The sequence below is a fragment of the Hemiscyllium ocellatum genome, chromosome 3 (assembly GCF_020745735.1).
Source record: "Hemiscyllium ocellatum isolate sHemOce1 chromosome 3, sHemOce1.pat.X.cur, whole genome shotgun sequence".
Lineage (NCBI taxonomy): Eukaryota > Metazoa > Chordata > Chondrichthyes > Orectolobiformes > Hemiscylliidae > Hemiscyllium > Hemiscyllium ocellatum.
The window spans coordinates 103,708,323-103,727,521 of NC_083403.1; the positions used below are offsets into that span (position 1 = coordinate 103,708,323).

Consider the following 19,199-nt stretch of genomic DNA (forward strand, 5'->3'; position numbering starts at 1 on the left):
CTCTGCGGCAATCACGGATAGATACGAAATACAGATCTAATCAGTGATCACATCGCATGAACGAACAAAAAAATGCTTTGCTTTCAGTAGAGAAGCAAGCAAAAATACAGAGAATTTCATGCATTGTAACTACAATGTCAAGGAATAAAATGTGCCATCCTTTTGTGCTCCAAGGCATTTTACTCATCACCTTAGTTTTCTTTCATTGGCTTCCTGTCACTTAATTAATAGTTTTCAAAATCCTCCTGCCGACTGACAAATTTTTACATTACATGTTTTCACTGTAGCCCACTATTCTCTTCCAGCATCATGCCCAGTTCACACCCCTTGCCCTTCCAACTCTCCAATCAATGACAGGTGGCACATCAAGGAATTTACACAATCATGAACAGTGGATTACATCCCCCAAGTCTTCTTCATCTTAAGTGGAGTAAAAGACCGTGAAACATTCAATCATGATCGTATTAAACGGCAGTGCAGGCTCAATCAGCCAATGGCATACTCCTATTCTTATGCTCCTGAGTTAAGAATTGTGAAAATTTAGCTTTTTGAACAATTTTTTGTTCTCTTTCTCAATTCCTACTGGGTGTCTTGATTTTCTAGACATTGATTTTGAATTAAATTTACTTATGACAACAATTTGAATGTTTTGCTTGAAAAATAGAAAGCATGAATTATTTACTAATAGTTCTGAAAAAAGTAGTTGAAATACATCTAGATTTATGCAAGTTTTGAACACTTTGCATTTCAGATAATATTAAGAAGAGTGCACATAAGAGAAACCTTGGTGTATATATTCATAAATCATTAAAGCTGGCACCACAGGTGAAGAGTTATCAATAAAGCATACAGTATTCTAGTCTTCATCAGCAGGAACATAAAATACAAGAGCAGGGAGGTTATGCTGGACTCTGATTCATAGAGAATCGCAGACTCGTCCAGTATAGAAGAGGCACTTTGACCCACTAAGTCCATACCGCAAAAATACTGGCCTCTCATAAGACTAGAACTTAGCTGGAGTATTGCAGAGTTCTGGGTTACACATGATAGTAAAGATGTGAAGGGACAGAGACTAGCACTGGTTGTAATTTTCCAAAAATCATTGGATTCTGGAGAAGCACCAGAGGATCAGAAAACACCCAATGTGACACCCCTATTCAAAAAGGGAGGGAGGCAAAAAATGAGTAACTATAGGTCAATTTGCCTAACGCCTATTGTTGGAGAAACATTGGAATCAATCATTTTTTTAAAATTATAACCTAATCAAGCAGAGTCAGGATGGCTTCATTAAACCATAAAACATTTGGACTTTCAGAAGGTATTCAACAAGATACCTCACAAAAAGTTAAGTTATAAGATAAGAGCCCATGGTGTAGGAGGTAGTATAATGGCATGCATAGAGAATTGGCTAATGGGCAGGAAACAGCAAGTGGGTGTAAGAGGTCTTCTTTTCAAGTTTGACAATCAATTCATGACCAGTGGGGTTCCACAGGGATCAGTGTTGGGACTGATCCTGTTTACAATACATAATAATGATCACTTAGGTGAAGGAAGTGAATGTACTGTAGCCAAATTTGCAGATAACACAAAAATAGGTGGAAAGACAGGTTACAAGAGGGATATAAAAAGTTTATAGAGAGATATTGGTACGTTAGGTAAGTGGGCAAAAATTTGGCAAATGGCGTATATAACGTGGGAAAATGTGAATTTGTTTATTTTGGGAGGAAGAACAAAAGAAAAAAAGGATTATTTAAATGGAGAAAAACTGCAGTAAGCAGCAACACAAAGGGGCTTGGGGTACTCGTACATGAAACACAAAGCTAGCAACAAGTGCAGCAAGTTATTAGGAAAGCTCATAAAATGTAGGCCCTTATATTAAGGGGGTATAACAGTAGGAAAGTCTTACTGTAACCGTACAAGATGCTGTAGAGACATCCGGAGTCTGACAATAGTTTTGATCCCCTCAGTTAAGATATCGTTTCATTGAAGGCAATTCAAAGGAGGTTCACTAGGATGATCCCTGGTATGGAAGGATTGTCTTAGGAATAACAGCTAAACAGGTTGGGACTCTCCTCACTGGAGTTAATAATGTGAGGTGATCTCATTGAAACATATAGGATTCTTGAGGAGCTTGACAGGGTAAATGCCGAGAGAATGTCTCCCCTTATGGGAGAGTCTAGGACCAAATGGCATAGTCGCAGAACAAAGGAGCGCCAATTTCAGATTGAGATGAGGAGGAATTTCTTCTCTCAGAGGGTTGAGTGTAATTGGAATTCCTTGCCACAGAGAACTGTGGGAACAGAGCCCTCATGTATATTTAAGGCTGAATAAGGTAGATTTTTGATCTGTGGGGGGAATCCAGGGTTATGAGGAAAACACAGGAAAATGCATCAGCTACAATCCTATTGAATGGTATAGCAGGCTAAACGGGGCAAACAGTCTACTCTTATTCCTATTTCTTATGGTCTATGTTATATGCTGAGTACCAGAGTAGACTTGATGGGCTGAATGGTCTCCTTCTGCACCATAATAATTGTGTGAAGAAAGTACTGTTGTCCTTCATCATACTTACTTTTTTGCTGGAGCAGTCTTTTGTAAATTCCACAATTTCACAGTGTGATCTTCTGAGGCAGTTACCAAAACAGGTTCAACTGGATGAAATGCCAAGCCTCTTATTCCATCAAAGTGGCTCCGTAATGTGAATTTAGGATTCCAAGTCTTTCTTAATGCATCCTTATTATTAGTGATCTGTGAAATCCCAAAACATTTCAGAAAATAGTGAATAAGGAATTTTGTTCAAAGCTCCTAAACATTAAATGAGTTGGATTTTTCCCTTTCATTATAAAATTTCTTTAGAATGTAGTAGAATCATTTAGCACATGAGGAGGATATTCAGACCATCATGCCTGGACCATCATTTTGAAAGAGCTATACAATTAGTTTCAGTCTACTGCTTCTTATTCATAGAGCAAACTGCAGAGCTTTTTCCAAATCAATGTCCATTTTGTTTTAAGACAGTAATTACTGAATTTGTTTCCACCAGCTTTTCAGGCAGTGCACTGCAGATCATCATAACTCCCTGAACAAAATTCACAATTTCCCTTACAGCTCTTATGCCAATTGCCTTGAATCTATCACCACTGATTATTGATCTATCTATTCGTCTTTCTTTATTCTACCAAAATTCCTCTCGAGAATGGACTTTTTTTGCCCTGTGTGATAATGTCAACTTACCAGTTTTTTATTTAAAGGTATCAGTATTGGACTGGGGTATACAAAGTTAAAAATCACAACACCAGGTTATAGTCCAACAGGTTTATTTGGAAGCACTAGCTTTTGGAGCACTGCTCCTTCACAACTACCTGATGAAGGAGCAGCCTCCGAAAGCTAGTACTTTCAAATAAACCTGTTGGACTATAATCTGGTGTTGTGCGATTTTTAACTCTGTACCAGTTTCTGATTATTTTGATTAAAGGAAGGAATTCACAGCACTGTTGTAGATGAACACCAGGCATTAAGTCCAAAATGATTATTGTACTTTCGATTTGCCTTATTGCATTGTTATTGTGTTGTTGTATACCAGCTGAACAATTATGTACAAATCAGCAATCAGAGGTCTACAGCATAGTGAAAGGCTATTTGGCCTGTTGAATCTGCACCAGTTGAAAACTTACGCTCGTCGTATTTTCCATCACTTGGCTAACAGCCTTGTAATAGTTTTGCATCACAAGCATGTGTCTAAATACTTCTTAAATGTTATGAGGGTTCGTGCCTTTCCACTCTTACAGGCAGTGAGTTCCAGATTCCTACCTCTGTCTAGGTGAAAAACCTTTTCCTCACATTCCCTCCAAGCCTCCTCCCCCTTCCCTTAAATCTATACCCCTGGTCACTGATTCCTGCACCATGAGTAAATTCTCTTTCTTGGTATGCCATTCAATTTTATACATCTGAATCAGGTCCCCCTCAGACTCCTCTGCTCCAGGGAAAACTACCCCAGTCTATCCAATTACAGGAGAGAAACGTGGATTCCAGATATGCACACAATACTCTAGCTTTGACCTAACTAACAGCTTATACAGTTCCAGCATAACCTCCCTGCTCTTAAACTATATGTCTCAGCTAATAAAATATCTCATGCTTCTTCTTAAACATTTCATCTACCTGTCCTTTTACTTTAAGAGACTGGCTGACACGCACAACAAGGTTCCTCTAATCCTCAGTGCTTCCAGGATCCTGACTTTCATCATGTATCCCCTTGCCTTCTTTGTCCTGCCAAGTGTGTCATCTCAAACTTACTGAATTCCATTTGCCACTGATCAGCCCATCCAGTAATTTAAGACTATCCTCCTCACGATTGACCATTCCACCAAATTTTGTTTCATCTGTGCATTTCCTGATCAAGTCTAAATCATTTATGTCTACCTCAAACATCAGAGGTCCCAACACTGATCCCCACCATACCCCACTGGATGCAGACTCCCAGTCACAAAAAATAGCACTTGACTAACAACCTCTGCTTGCTACCACTCAGTCAACTCTGGATCCAAATAGCCAAATTTCCTTGGATTTCCTGGGCGCTTACCTTTGCTATCAGTCACGCATGTGGGACCTTATTAAAAGCCTTGCTGAAGTCCAAGTAGACACCCTCAAATAAATTGCTCTCATCTACACACTTGGTCACCTCTGAAAACTTTACTCAAATTAGTCAGACATAACCTCCCCTTAAAACCATGCTGACTATTCTTGATTAAGCCCTGCTTTTCCAAATGCAGATTAATTCTGTTCATCAGAATTGCTTCCAATAGCTTCCCTGCAAATGAAGTCACATTGACTGGCTTATCGTTTCCTGGTTTATCCCTTCCTCCTTTTTTAAATAATGGTATAACATTGACTGCCCTCCAATCCTCTGACACCTCTTCTGTAGTCAGAGGAATTTAAAATTATTGCCAGCACTTCTGCTCTCGTCTCAATCAACAGCCTAGGTTACATTTCATCTGGCCCTGAATATTCATCAACTTTTAAGTAGGTCAGTTCAGTCAGAAACTCCTTTCTAGACTATGCTAACTTCTTTAAGTATATCACAGTCCTTCTCAGTGATTTCTATCTCCATATTGTGTCAGTGCTCAATAGTGAGATGGGCAATTTGGAACCCAACCTTATTCCTCTGGTTCCATGCACCATGGTCCTTAAAGCACCCTACTCTTTCCCTCTTTATACTTTTGTCTTTAATAAACTTATATTACGACTAAGTATTTTTCTTGATTTTACCTGCCAGTATTCTTTCAAAGTCCTTTTTGCTCTCCTTTTCACATTTCCCCTTACACATTCTGTACTCCACTAGGGCTTCTGCCTTTTTAAGCCCTTGGTATCTGCCGTAAGCCTTCCTTTAAACCTGTATATCCCTCAATATTAAGGGCTCATAGGATTTACTGGTTTCACCCTTTGTCGATATTGGAACATGTTGGCGCCATACTCGCCCCACTTCCTCCTTTAAATGCATCCCATCACTCTGACACAGATTTATCTGAAAGTATACGCTCCCATTCCAATCTGCTCAAATTTGATCTTATTAAAATCGGCCTTTCCCTAGTTTAGGGCTTCAATTTTAAGCCTATCCTTGTCCTTTTCCATAACAATCTTGAATCTAACTGCAAAATTCTCCTTCGCTGATACTTCAACTACTTGCCTGGCTTTGTTACCTTCAATCAAGTCTAAGACTGTCCACTCTCTGTGGGGCCTTCTACATACTGATTTTAAAAAGCTTTCCTGGATGCATTTTAATCATTCTGTTCCCTCTCAACCGTAGTGCTCTCAGCTAATATTGGAAAAGGGGGAGGCGAGGCCTCCTGGTATTATCACTGGACTATTAATTCAGAAATCTAGATAATGTTCTTGGGAACTAGGTTTGAATCCTGCCATGGCAGATGAAGGAATTTAAATTCAATAGTAATTAAAAGTCTAATGATGACCACAAATAATATCAATTTTCAGGCAAAACCCGTCTGTTTCACTAATGTCATTTAGGGAAGGAAACTACCTGGTCTGACTTACATGTGACTCCAGACCCACAGCAATGTGGTTGACTCTTAACCGCCCTCTGAGCAATTAGGGATGGGCAATAAAAGCTGCCATGGTCAGTGATGCCCTCATCCCATGAATTAATAAAGAAAAAAAAGTTGAAAACCAACTCCCTATCTCTACCCTCTACTCTATACCTTTAATTTTTTTAAAACTTTTTATTATTTACTTAGGATCCTGGGATATTTATGTGGAATAGCTTCCCTGAAGTCTAATCGTAAGAATAATACTTCCAACAAAACAGAACTCCCTCAGTGTTGCTATGCTGTTCCAAGTTCTCAAATAGGACTTGAACACAGAAGTTTCTGACTGAATTTAGTATTACCAACTCAGCTAAGCTATCATTTTTAATGTTCAATTACATAAATTAAGAAGCATCAAATGTTAAATACATCATGCTACAGAGAATGAGATGGAAGCCAGAGTGGCAAGCAGCAGATTTTGCCAATAATTCCCAACACCACAAAAAAATGCTCTCATTTGATGCTTATACTCAAAAGAAACTTTTGGTCAATCTCTTACTGGCTGATCACAAAACTACATAGGTAGTAATTCCCAATTGCACTAGAATATTAATAATTAGTCTTATAAAATAAATCTGATGAGCTGTTGGAAATTCTTACTTACATCATAATTTAGAGGATCTGCCTCATTAGCAACCGTAAGACCCGCTAACTCTCCAAGACCCAATGCGTTTTCCAGTGCTTCATTTGGACCCATGATAAAGGACTTTCCTGCTCCTGGAGGAAAGGTCAATGCCTCAACTAGAAAGAATAGTTTTAAGAAAAGAAACTTACATTACCAAAAGCTTTCATTCAAAAATATTAAATTTAATCCAAAATAAATGAGGATAATAACATGGTAAAGATGACTTAAAGACGACTCAGTTCACTAACTTAAGTTGCCCAGATTCCCCTTCACCTACCTTCTTCTGTTCTGCCAGCTTCATGCTCAGTCAGTCGTGTGGTAGTTGGCCTGGGTGGAGAGTTTACTGAAGACTGTAATGGAGGGAGCTCATCCACATCTCTTAAAGTAGCCAACATATCTTGTAACTTTGATCTATTTGGCCCTGTTAAGAAACAAAGAGAGAGATAAAAGTAATGTTTTATTCTGTGAGCCTCTGCCTTTGAAAAGAATGGCTTACTTATACATTTCCAAGTATGTTGGTGTTAAAATATTCGTTCAATGTTTTCATAAGAACTTTATCTGAAGTAGAAAAAAGTGGATCAAAATATGATTAAAATAAACACAGGAAATATTACAGTTATAATTACCCAGTTATGGCCTGCAGTTTTAATGTCATCTTCAAATGAGCAGATCATCAACTAGGGTATGAAACAGGGAAAATAAACCTTCAATCAGGTCCAATTCCTCTATTTCAATATACCTATAAAATTCTTGTATGGCATTGAATTGTATTGAATTTTGCTGGAGGTCAGTGCCCAGCATGTATAGCATTCAAAGTGGAAATGTTTGTCCCTTGTTACTTGATAATACATTAAAATTATGTATTTGAACTGTATCTTTGTTACTCTTGAAAGAAATTGGATTCTAAACATGTGAATAGTGCCTATTTCCATAGTTTGAGTGATACTGTACTCATATAATGCTTTGGCCACTGCTCTGCCAGGACAACCCATTACTTGACATGATGTAATTATTATCTACATTTGTCAGTCATGCTTGGTGATTATTCAGTAATCTATATTTTGCAGAAAATTAAGAGATTGAATAATATAGACATTTCTCCAGATAAATTTCAGACACTAAATTTATATACATTTTACTGTCTGATAATCAGAAGGATAGACATTAATGAAACTTTTACTATCTGATGAGAAGGATAGACGTTGATCAACTGCCCAAAAGATCAACTGCCTAAAATATGACTACTAAAATGAGAAATTCTGCTTTTTAAGTTTCCTTCCAATAAAGCAAATAGAGGATGGGTTTCTTGGTGAGGCTGATTGTGAGGGCCTATTGGATAAAGTATTACAAACTTAAAGTAATAGTCTGTACTCTGCCCAACACAGCACTTTTCTACTTATGTACTTAAATAAAATAGCAAGCTTGGGTTTCATAAATGTATGTCATCGTGTATTACATTCACAATGCTAAATGAAACAGGAGGGATGTCTTCTGCCTTTCATACAACTGGAACTAGATCTAAACGTCAGATCACATTAAAACACTAGACAAACTCTTTCTACATTCCCCTAGATTGCTCAAAAAGGAGTTATTCCATCCACTCTGGCTCCATTTTCAGATTTGATACCATTACCTCAGGTCTTCTTCACTGAAGATTCAAATCTGCAATGAGAAGGAGCCAAACACAAATCCAGAGCTTCATCCTGTGAATTTCAGAAATATCTCTCTATCGCATAGAATAATGGGATGAGTCAAAGCAAATGTGGGTTTGGGTACTTACGATCAAGTCATTATTGAGATAAATTCTATTATCTATGATCTTTACCAGTTTTGATATTTTAGCAAAACCAAGATCACCAATAGTAACATTTTAAAGATTTTTTTTCCAGTCACAATGTTAAGACTCATACTCAAAAGAAAACTCGTCTCTCCTAAGAAGTCATCAATTCCAGTTGAAAAAAAGAACGATCACCGGCTATGTTAATTACTGACCAAAATGAATTTTCCAAATTTTTCCACTGCTTACCTTTCATTACTAGTGATGTTTGACTGGCCTTCAGTACACAAACCCAAAATCTATGGCTTGAAATCATTTCCATTTTGCAAGAAATAAATGAAATGGCAAAAATTAAAAATTGCAGATGAAAACTGAAAGAAGAGTAGAAGTAGTTTTGGGTAGCAACTTCCAAAAAAAGTTAAACCAAGCCAACGGTACGACAGAGGATCAAGAGTAGCTGAGCATGAGCAAGTAGCTTTAAAGGAACGGAAAAAGTATCTGGATACTTTTCTGAAAAGAAAGTGCAGCGAGAGAGGGCTTACGAACCAAACGTATACCAGATTTCATACGCACTTACTCTTCACCCCCTTTTTCCCCTTTCGCTCCTTTTTGTACTGCTCCTTGAGTTTGGTTATTAGTCCCTGGTCCACGTCCCAGCTCTCTGGTGTGGGACATACATCTTCCTTGTCTAAACACAGCATAGTGAAACAAATCAGAGATCGCTTCATGGAACAATCTTATACCATTACTAGGGTAGTTTCAACATATTAGTATAAAAACCATATCATTACAAACAACTCAGTAGCAAAATTTACTTGAAGTATGACAATTCGGGTCCATGGGAACCTTTTCAAGACAGGTTCATTCTCAGATTTTAATAATCAAAATAAAATTCACCATCAAGGAAAAAAAGTATTTCTATACTGGAGTATTCTCAATTTTGAGCTAACTCAAAAACAACAAAACAAGTCTCATATTTGCTGGTTGTTCCAGGAACAAGGCATGAAGCTTGCATGCTAAACAACAAATGCATGCCTACAAGCTCATAAGCCACTTATTAGATTTCAGACAGCAGCTATGTAACTCAGATATATACAATCAATATATGAAAGCACCCGTCAGACCATTTCAACTCTCTCTCAGCCACCACTGCATCTATAACACTGACGATAATATTTTGTGATATTACAATTATGGTATTACAAGTTACGTCATAGGTTTTAATGTCAAGTTTACCATATTAACAATTTGTATATTACAGGATCAAACAGTGTCATATGATTTTCAAATAGTATCAGTGAAAGTTAAAATCATCGACACGCTTTCTAGACACAATCTGCTGTGAAGACAGATTTAAATCCAGAGTCCTGTTTTTCATACCCACTCAAATCCCATTTTCCAGCAAATGAACAAGCAAACAGAGGTTATTCACAGGTTACACGTCTCCAATGAACTTTACTTATGTTGGACTGCGTCAAATATGGATGCTTGATGATGATTAATTGACTAAGAAAGATGGTCAGATCTCTGTGCAAGAACATGGGCCATCACAGTGACTGCAACAACTACTGGGTATCTCTTGTTAAGCATCATGGGAAAAGTATTTGCTTATGCTGACCGTGTCACATTGCAGGTCTTGACTCAATACATCCATCCAAATTCTAGTTTACTTTCAGAATTAGAAGATCGATATTAGACCTAATCTTCCAATCCAGCAACTGCAAGAGAAATGCCTTAAATAAGGGGGAGCAATATGTATTGCCTCCAAATGATTTTTCAGCAAGACATTCAACCATGAGAGTACAGCAATTTATACAAGCTCTTGACAAATTTGGCTGTCCACTGAAGCTGTTCAATGTGATCTCCTCTGCATGAAACATGATTGGTGTCAGAGTATTGGAATCCTTTGAGATTTACCGGATCCCCAGCACACCAGAACGGACAGGCTGCTATTTGGTTTTGCTCACCTGAAGTCCAGGACAATGAAGAACCAAGTCCTCAGAGTTTTGTGATACACCGATGATATAGTATTAGCATTACATACTGACGAGCACAACATCAAATGGGCAGATTCTCTCAAATATAAAAATTTGGTTTCACCATCAGTCTCAGAAAAGTGAACGTCTGGAATGTTGCTACATCACTGTCTATCAGCATTGGCAATGTGACACTAGATGTTGTGACAGCTTCACATATCTAAGTTCCACAATCACTAGCAATCTGTCATTTGATGCTGAAGTCAACACACTTCACAAAAGCTGCAACTGTTCAAGTTGATTGCGTGTGGAACAGCAGCAAATTGACTCAGAACACCAAAGTTTGAGTCCACCAAGCCTATGCACCCAATGTATTCCTTGACAGTAGCAAAGCCTGGACAACATAGGCTAGATCAGAGAAAAGTCTGAACAAGTTTCACATTCGTTGTCTCACACTGTTCTGCTTGGCAGAACAAGGTCAACAAGCCACCACAGTGGTGGTCAGGAAGAAGAGATCACATCTGGACTGACACACAGTCCCAATGAGTATATAGTTCAGGTGGGGAAGAGGTGCCTTCTGCTTGCTTTTTTGGTTCTTTTCTCGTAAGGTCTATTTTTAGGATACATGAAACACAGGATCGAGTGCCCAGCACAAAAGAAAGACTGACATCATATGATAACCACAAATTCATTGGTTGGTAGTAGCTACCAATTTGAGTATCTATTGTAGGTTACTTTCCGATTGAAGGTAAATAGGGTAAATATTTACAGGTTACAGACAAAAAGACGAATAGGAATGTTTTTAATAAACCTAATTAAGAGCTAACTAACTAGAACAGAAATACAGGGCCAAGTGACGTGCTGTACCTATGACGTGGGGACTTGTGGACCCCATCGTGGTTCATAGTGACCATATCGGTAGCAAGCATTGGTTGCTTGAGGAACTGCTGTTCAGAGTTAATGAACTGGCGTCTGAGCTTCAAACACTGACACATCAGGAGTGGGAGAGTTAACTAGATAAGTGTGTTTCAGGGCAGTCACAACCCTGGGAATACTATCTCAAGTTCAGTCAGTGCTCAGGGGCACGAGGGTGTGACTATGAACATGGCAGGTAGAAGGATCCAGCAGATATTGCTGAAAAGCCTCAGCCCTTGACCTTGGCTAACAGGTTTGAGATTCTTGCTCCCTGTGTGGATAAGAGTGGGAGCTGGAGGGAGGATGAACAAATTGACCATAGCACTGTGGTAAAGGAGCCATTCAAGATGTGGGTTCAGAAAAGATTTACAAGGATATTGCCAGGGTTGGAGAATTTGAACTATAGAGAGAGGCTGAATAGGCTGCAGCTGTTTTCCCTGGAGCGTCAGAGGTTGAGGGGTGACCTTATAGAGGTTTACAAAATTATGAGGGGCATGGATAGAATAAATAGACAAAGTCTTTTCCCTGGGGTCGGGGAGTCCAGAACTAGAGGGCATAGGTTTAGGGTGAGAGGGGCAAGATATAAAAGGGACCTAAGGGGCAACTTTTTCACGCAGAGGGTGCTACGTGTATGGAATGAGCTGCCAGAAGAAGTGGTGGAGGCTGGTACAATTGTAACATTTAAGAGGCATTTGGATGGGCATATGAATAGGAAGGGTTTAGAGGGATATGGGCTGGGTGTTGGCAGGTGGGACGAGATTGGATTGGGATATCTGGTTGGCGTGGACAGGTTAAACCGAAGGATCTGTTTCCATGCTGTACATCTCTATGGCTCTATGTGGGAGCAACGAGAAATGTAGACGCAACTGTGGATAGTATATTCCGGGGAATAAACACAATTCTGTGTGGCCAGGATTAAGAGTGCTAAAGGCAGCGTTGCCTGTCTGGTGCCCAGGTTTAGGATATTTCATCTGGGTTGCAGAGAAATTGGAGTGGGAGGGAAAAGATTCCATTCTTGTGGTCTATGTAAGTAGCAATATTATAAACAGAAAGAGGGAAGAGAGTCTGCAGAGAAAATATGAGCAGTTTGGGGCTAAATTGAAAAGCAGAACCAAAAAGGTAATAATTGCTGAATTACTACCAGTCATGAGCTAATTGGCACAGGGTTAACAAGATTAAAGTGGTAAAAGTGTGTCTCAAAGATTGATGTGGGACAAACGGGTTTGAATTCATGAGACAGTGGTATCAGTACTGGGGAAGGAGGGAGGTGTTCCAATGGGATGGGGTTCATCTAACTTGCGCTTGGTCCACAGTCCTGGCAAATTGCATAACAAGGTCAAAGGGAATTGTGAGGGGTGGGATTTACATGTATTTGAATAGACAAGGACTGATCAGGGATAGTCAGCATAGCTTTGTGCATGGGTATTCATGTCTCACGAATTTGATTGAGTTTTTTGAAGGAACAAAGAGGATTGATGAGGGCAGAGCAGTAGAAGTGATCTATGTTGCTTTTCAGACTAGAGGCCTATGACCAGTGGTGTGCACAGAGGAGGTATAGTTTGTAAGTTTGCAGATGACACCAAAATTGGAGGTGTAGTAGAGAAGAAGTTTACTTCATATTACAACGGAATCTTGATCAGATGGTCCAATGGGCTGAGTAGCAGATGGAATTTAATTTAGATAAACGCGAGGTGCTGTGTTTTGGAAAAACAAATCAAAGCAGGAGTTATACAATGGTAATGCCGTAGGGACTGTTCCTGAAGAAAGAGACCTAGGAGAGCAGGTTCACAATTTCTTGAAAGTAGAGTCGCAGGTAGATTGGATAGTAAAGGTGGTGTTTGGTATGCTTTCCTTTATTGGTCAGAGTTCCGAGTATAGGAATTAGGAAGTCATGATGTGGCTGTACAGGACACTGGGTAAGCCATTTTGGGAATACTGCATGCAATTCTGGACTCCTTCCTATCGGAAGAATGTTGCGAAACTTGAAAGGGTTCAAAAAGATTTACAAGGATGTTGCCAGGGTAGGAAGATTTGAGCTATAGGAAGGCGCTGAACAGACTGGGGCTGTTTTCCCTGAAGTGCTGGAGGCTGAAGGGTGACCTTACAAAGAGCTTCAGATTAGTATGACAGGGCGGCGCAACATCGAGGGCTGAAGGGCTGTAATGTTCTATGTTTATAAAATCATGAGGGGCATGGACAGGATAAATAGACAAGATATTTTCCCTGTGTTGGTGGAATCCAGACTACAGGGCATAGGTTTAGGGTGAGAGGGAAAAGATATAAAAGGGATCTAAAGGGCAACTTTTTACACAGAGGGTGATGCATGTATGGAATGAGCTGCCAGAAGAAGTGGTGGAGATTGGTATAATCACAGCATTTAAAAGGCATTTGGATGGGTATATGAATAGGAAGCGTTTAGAGGGATATGGGTCAAGTGTTGGCAAACAGGACTAGATTAGGATAGAATATCTGGTCGGCATGGATGGGTTAGACTAAAGGGCCTGTTTCTGTCCTGTACATCGCAATGACTCTAAACAAGTAGCTGAGTGAGTTCAGTTGCATGGAAAAAGTTAAGGGGGTGAGGGGGAAAGATAAGCAGAGATTATTAAAGTTTTCAGAACAAATGGGACGGCAGTGTATGGAAAGGATCAGGAATCTAAATTCAGTCAAAGCAGATAAAATGACAACTATGAGAAGGGATGCAGTGAATGCAAGACTGAGGGTGTTGTACTTAAATACACAGTAAACGAAACAAGATAAATGAGTTTGTAGCACAGATTGAAATTGATGGGTACAATGTTGTGGGTATCACAGATGTGGTTGCAAGGGGATCAGGGCTGGGAAGTAAAATGCAATGACTTCCATTCTATCAAAAGATCAGGCAGATGGCCAGATAGGGTGGGATTGCCTTGTTCGTAAGAAATTAAATTAAATTGATAGCAAGAAGTGATGTAGTCAGAAAGTGTAGAATCTGTGTGTGTAAAGTTAAGGAACCATAAAGGGAAAAATGACCTTGATGGGAGTTATGTCTAGACCTTCCAGCAGGAGTTAGGATGTGGGAAAGAAAATAAATCAGGAGTTAGAAAAGGCATGTAATAAAAGCACTATTACAATAACATGGGGGACTTCAATATGTGGGTGGGGACTGGGAAAATCAGGTTGGTAGCGGATCCCAAGAAAGAATTTTGTGGAATGTTTATGAGATGGTGTTTTGAAGCAGCTTGTGCTAGGGAGCTTAAGGTGAAAGAACCCAGAGGGGGCAGTGACCATAATATGATTGAACTCACCCTGCAGTTTGAGGGGCAGAAGCTTGAATCAGATGTAATAATAGTACAATTGAGTATAGTTAACTACAAAGACTTGAGGGAGATTTGGTTGGATGGCGAGCCTAGCAGGCAAGATGGTAAACCAACAGTGGCAGGAGTTTCTGGGGGGAGTTTGGGAGGCAAAGCAAAAATTCATCCTAAGGAAGAAACAACATACCAAGGGGAGGATAAGGCAACCATGGCTGTCAAGGGAACTCAGGGAAAAGAAAAAGCGTGCAATGTGTGAAGATTATGAGAAGCCTCTAAAGACCAGCAAAGGACAACTAGAAAAGCAGTAAGGGAGAGAAGAAACAACAAGGGTAAGCTAGGTAATAATATAAAAGATGATTGTACGAGTTTTTTAGATATTTAAAAGGCAAGAGGGGCAACAGTAGACACTGGACTACTGGCAAATGAAGCTGGAGAAGTAGTAATGGGATACAAAGAAATGGCGGAGAAAACTGACACCAGTGGCATATCAGAACTTCAAGGAAGTCAGGGACAGAGGTGAATGTAGTGGTCGTTGAGGAGAAGGTGCTGGGGAAGCTGAAAGGTCTGAAGGTAGATAAATCACCCAGAACAGATGGACTACACTCTAGCATTCTGAAGGAGATAGCTGAGAAGATTGTAGAGGTAGTGATGGTGATCTTTGAGGAATCACTGGCTTCAAGATGGGTCCCAGAGGACTAGAAGATGCCAAATGGAACCCCTATACAAAGAGGGAGAGAGGCAGAAGAAAGGAAATTATAGACCGGTTAAACTTGACCTCAGTTGTAAGATTTTAGAGAATCCATTATTACGTTATGCACGTTAAAATAGGGTTGAGTTAGCACTGCTTTATCATGGAGGGATCATGCCTGACAAATTTTAGAATTCTTTAAGATGGTATCGAGTAAGTCAGATAAAGGAGAGCCAGTGGATTTTAGTTGGATTTTGTTATGGTGCTGCATAGGAGGCTGCTAAATAAGATAAGAGCCCATGGTGTTTGGAGCAAGATACTGGCATGAATACAGGATTGGCTGACTGGCAGAAGGCAGTGTGAGGATAAAGCTTTTTCAGGATGGTAGCTGGTGACTAATGGGGTTCTACAGGAGTCAGTATTGGGACCACAACTAATCATGCTATACATTCAAAGTTTGGGAGAAGATTTGTAGCTCGGATGCTCATTGTTGTGGTTCTGTCCGTCGAGCTGGGAATTTGTGTTGCAGATGTTTCGTCCCCTGTCTAGGTGACATCCTCAGTGTTTGGGGGCCTCCTGTGAAGCGCTTCTGTGATGTTTCCTCCAGCATTTAGTGATTTGTGCCTGCCACTTCTGGTTGTCAGTTCCAGCTGTCCGCTGCAGTGGCCGGTGTATTGGGTCCAGTCGATGAGTTTATTGATAGAATCTGTGGATGAGTGCCACACCTCTAGGAATTCCCTGGCTGTTCTCTGTTTGGCTTGTCCTATAATAGTAGTGCTGTCCCAGTCAAACTCATGTTGCTTGTCATCTGAGTGTGTAGCTACTAAGGATAGTTGATCATGTCGTTTTGTGGCTAGTTGGTGTTCATGGATGCGGATCGTTAGCTGTCTTTATGTGCTATTATGAGTCCTAGTGGTCTTAGTAGTCTGGCTGTCAGTTCAGAAATGTTTTTGATGTATGGTAGTGTGGCTAGTCCTTTGGGTTGTGGCATGTCCTCATTCCATTGTCTTTCCCTTAGGCATCTGTTGATGAAATTGCACGGGTATCTGTTTTTGGCGAATACATTGTATAGGTGTTCTTCTTCCTCTTTTTGCAGTTCTGGTGTACTGCAGTGTGTTGTGGCCCTTTTGAACAGTGTCTTGATGCAACTTCCTTTGTGTGCGTTGGGGTGGTTGCTTTCGCAAGCAACACAAATTCCCAGCTCGGCAAACAGAACCACAACATGCTATACATTAACAATTGGGTTGAAGGAATGGGAGAGCATTGTTGCTACATTTGCAGATGATACACAGATAGGTGGGGGACGATGGTTTTGAGGAAGTGGGGAGGCTGCATAAGGACTTGGAGAGGCCAGGAGAATAGGGAAGGAAGAGGCAGTTGGAATAGGTCATGAGAAGGTATGAGGTCATACACTTTGATGGGAAGAATAGAGAGACAGACTATTTTCTAAATGAGGAAAGGCTTCAGAAATCTGGGAGTCTTAGTTCAGGTTTCTCAGGTTAACATGCAGGTTCAGTTGGCAGTTAGGAAGGCAAATGCAATGTTAGAATTCATTCCAAGAGGACTGGAATACAAGAGCAGAGATGTGCTGTGGAAGCTGCATAAAGCTCTAGTTAGATTGTATGTGGAATATTGAGAGCAGTTTTGGGCCCTTTATCTAAGGTTGATAAGCTGGTATTCAGAAAAAGTTTACAAGAATGATTCCAGGAATGAAGGGCTTGACAACGGATTGAGGACTCGGGGTCTGTACTTTACTTACAAAGTTGAGGGGGGAATTTCAGGTGAAACTTACTGAATACTGAGAGTGCTGGATAGGTTAGACTTGAAGATGTTTTAACAAGTAGGAGAGACGAGAACTTGAAAGCACAGCCTCAGAGTTAAGGAATGTCCCTTCAGAATGGAGATGAGGAGGAATTTCCTCAGCCACGGGGTGGTGAATCTGTCAAACTCATTGCTGCAGAAGGCTGTAGAGGTCAAGTCATTGAGTGTATTTAAGACAGAGAGAGATAGGCTCTTGATTAATATGGGGAGCAAGGGTTGTGTGGAGAAGACAGGAGAATGAAGTTGAGAAACAGACCAACCATGATCATATGGCAGAGCAGACTTGGTAGCTCAAATGGCTTAATTCTCTTCCTGTATCTTATATTAGAGGTCCTGAAGTGTTAGAATTCTATCAGCGTATACTCTCTGCTCAGCCAATGGCACAAAACTGGCTTGGCCAGGTTTAGCAGGTGGATAACAGCTAAATACCAAAGACCACTTGTAAAATGAACGGCTTCTACGTCATGATCTCTTGGACGTCCATACTTCTATTTAAAGAACATCAGCAAGCAAAATATGAAAATGGCAAACATCACCACTGGCAAGAGAAAGACAGTTCCTGATCATCATGGCCTGTGGAGTTAGATTATTTGCAAGGGCACTGGAAGAGATAAGCGAAAAGAAAAAGCCTCGTCAAGAAAATGGTTCAGAGAAATCAGAGGTCAGCAAATCATGCACCTTCAAAGTCCAGTGTATTCCATGTCAGAGTAGGGCTCCAAGTCTCAACAAAGAGATGAGGCAATGGTAAACCACCATCTTTTATTTGAGATAAAAGCTACAGTAGAATGTGAATTATACCAACGTTGGACTTTGTGGAAAACGCATTGACCACATTTCAATAAGTTAAGCAGAACCTTATTCCCACCATCCCTAGATAGCACACCAATGAATTAAAATAGTTATTGGTTTAGAAGGTGTTGTCACGGAGCCTTGTGAATTTCTGCAGTGCATCTTGCAGAAAGTACGCACTATTGCTATGGAGTGTTGGTGGTAGAGGAAGGGCACATTTGTAGATGGGATTTACATGGTCTGTTTTGTTCTGGGTGATGTCAAACGTCTTGGGTGTTGTTTGAACTACTCATGCAGGCAATTGCAGAGTAATTCACCACACTCCTAACTTGTGCTAGACAGGTTTTGGAGAGTCAGGTGGTCAATTATTCACTGCAAGATTCCTAGCCTCTGATCTGCTTTGTAGCTAGTGTTGATATAGTTAGTCCTCTGATCAATGGTAATACCAAGAATGAGGTAGAGGGTCTTCAGTAATTGTAATGCCATTAAACATTTAGAGGTAAGATTAATATTCTCTAATGGTGAACGTGGCCATTACCAAGCTTGTGGGCACAAAATTTACTTGCCACTTGTCAGCCTAAACGTGGATTTTGTATGGAACTTGCTGCATTTGGACACAGACACTTCAGTATGACAGAGTTGTGAATGGCGCTAAGCATTCTACAGTCATCAGCAAATACTCTAACCTCTGACCTTAAAATCGATGAAAGTTCATTGATGAAGCAGCTGAAGTTGGTTGGGACCAGGACACTCTCATGAGTAATGACTGCAAGGGTATCCTGGAGCTGAGATAACTGATCTCCTAACCAGCAGAAAGTTTTCCCCAATTCTCATTGTCTTGAGTTCTACTAGGGCTTCTTGATGCTACCCTCAGTCAAATTCAGCCCTATTAAGGCATACAAACAACGATCACGAGTAGGCCACTCAGCACTTCAAGTCTGCTCCTCCATTCAATAAGATCATAGCTAATCTGATTTTACCCTTAACACTATATACCCCAAATAATCTTTCAATCTCTTGGTAATAAAGAATCTAGATATCCCTGCCTGAAAAATATTTGAAGGTTCTGCATCCAACGCCTTTGAAGAAGGGGCTTCTAAAGACACTCAACCCTCAAAATCAAATAGTCTCTGTCTTAAATGGGTGATGCCTGATTTTTAAAAGGCAGTTGCTACTTCTAGATTCTCCACAAGTGGAAATGTCATTTCCAC

At 40.1% G+C, this 19,199-nt stretch overlaps 1 protein-coding gene across 1 annotated transcript in view; it reads right to left on the reverse strand.

Annotated features, from left to right (window-relative positions):
• Positions 1–19,199, reverse strand: part of strn (striatin, calmodulin binding protein) — a 146,707-nt gene that overhangs the window by 37,070 nt on the left and 90,438 nt on the right. The window contains exons 8-11 of the mRNA XM_060852478.1: positions 9,081–9,191; positions 7,004–7,147; positions 6,706–6,842; positions 2,573–2,748 (exon numbers count right to left, since the gene is read on the reverse strand). Of these exons, the coding sequence (XP_060708461.1) occupies positions 2,573–2,748; positions 6,706–6,842; positions 7,004–7,147; positions 9,081–9,191 (568 nt within the window). The remainder of the gene's footprint in view (positions 1–2,572; positions 2,749–6,705; positions 6,843–7,003; positions 7,148–9,080; positions 9,192–19,199) is intronic.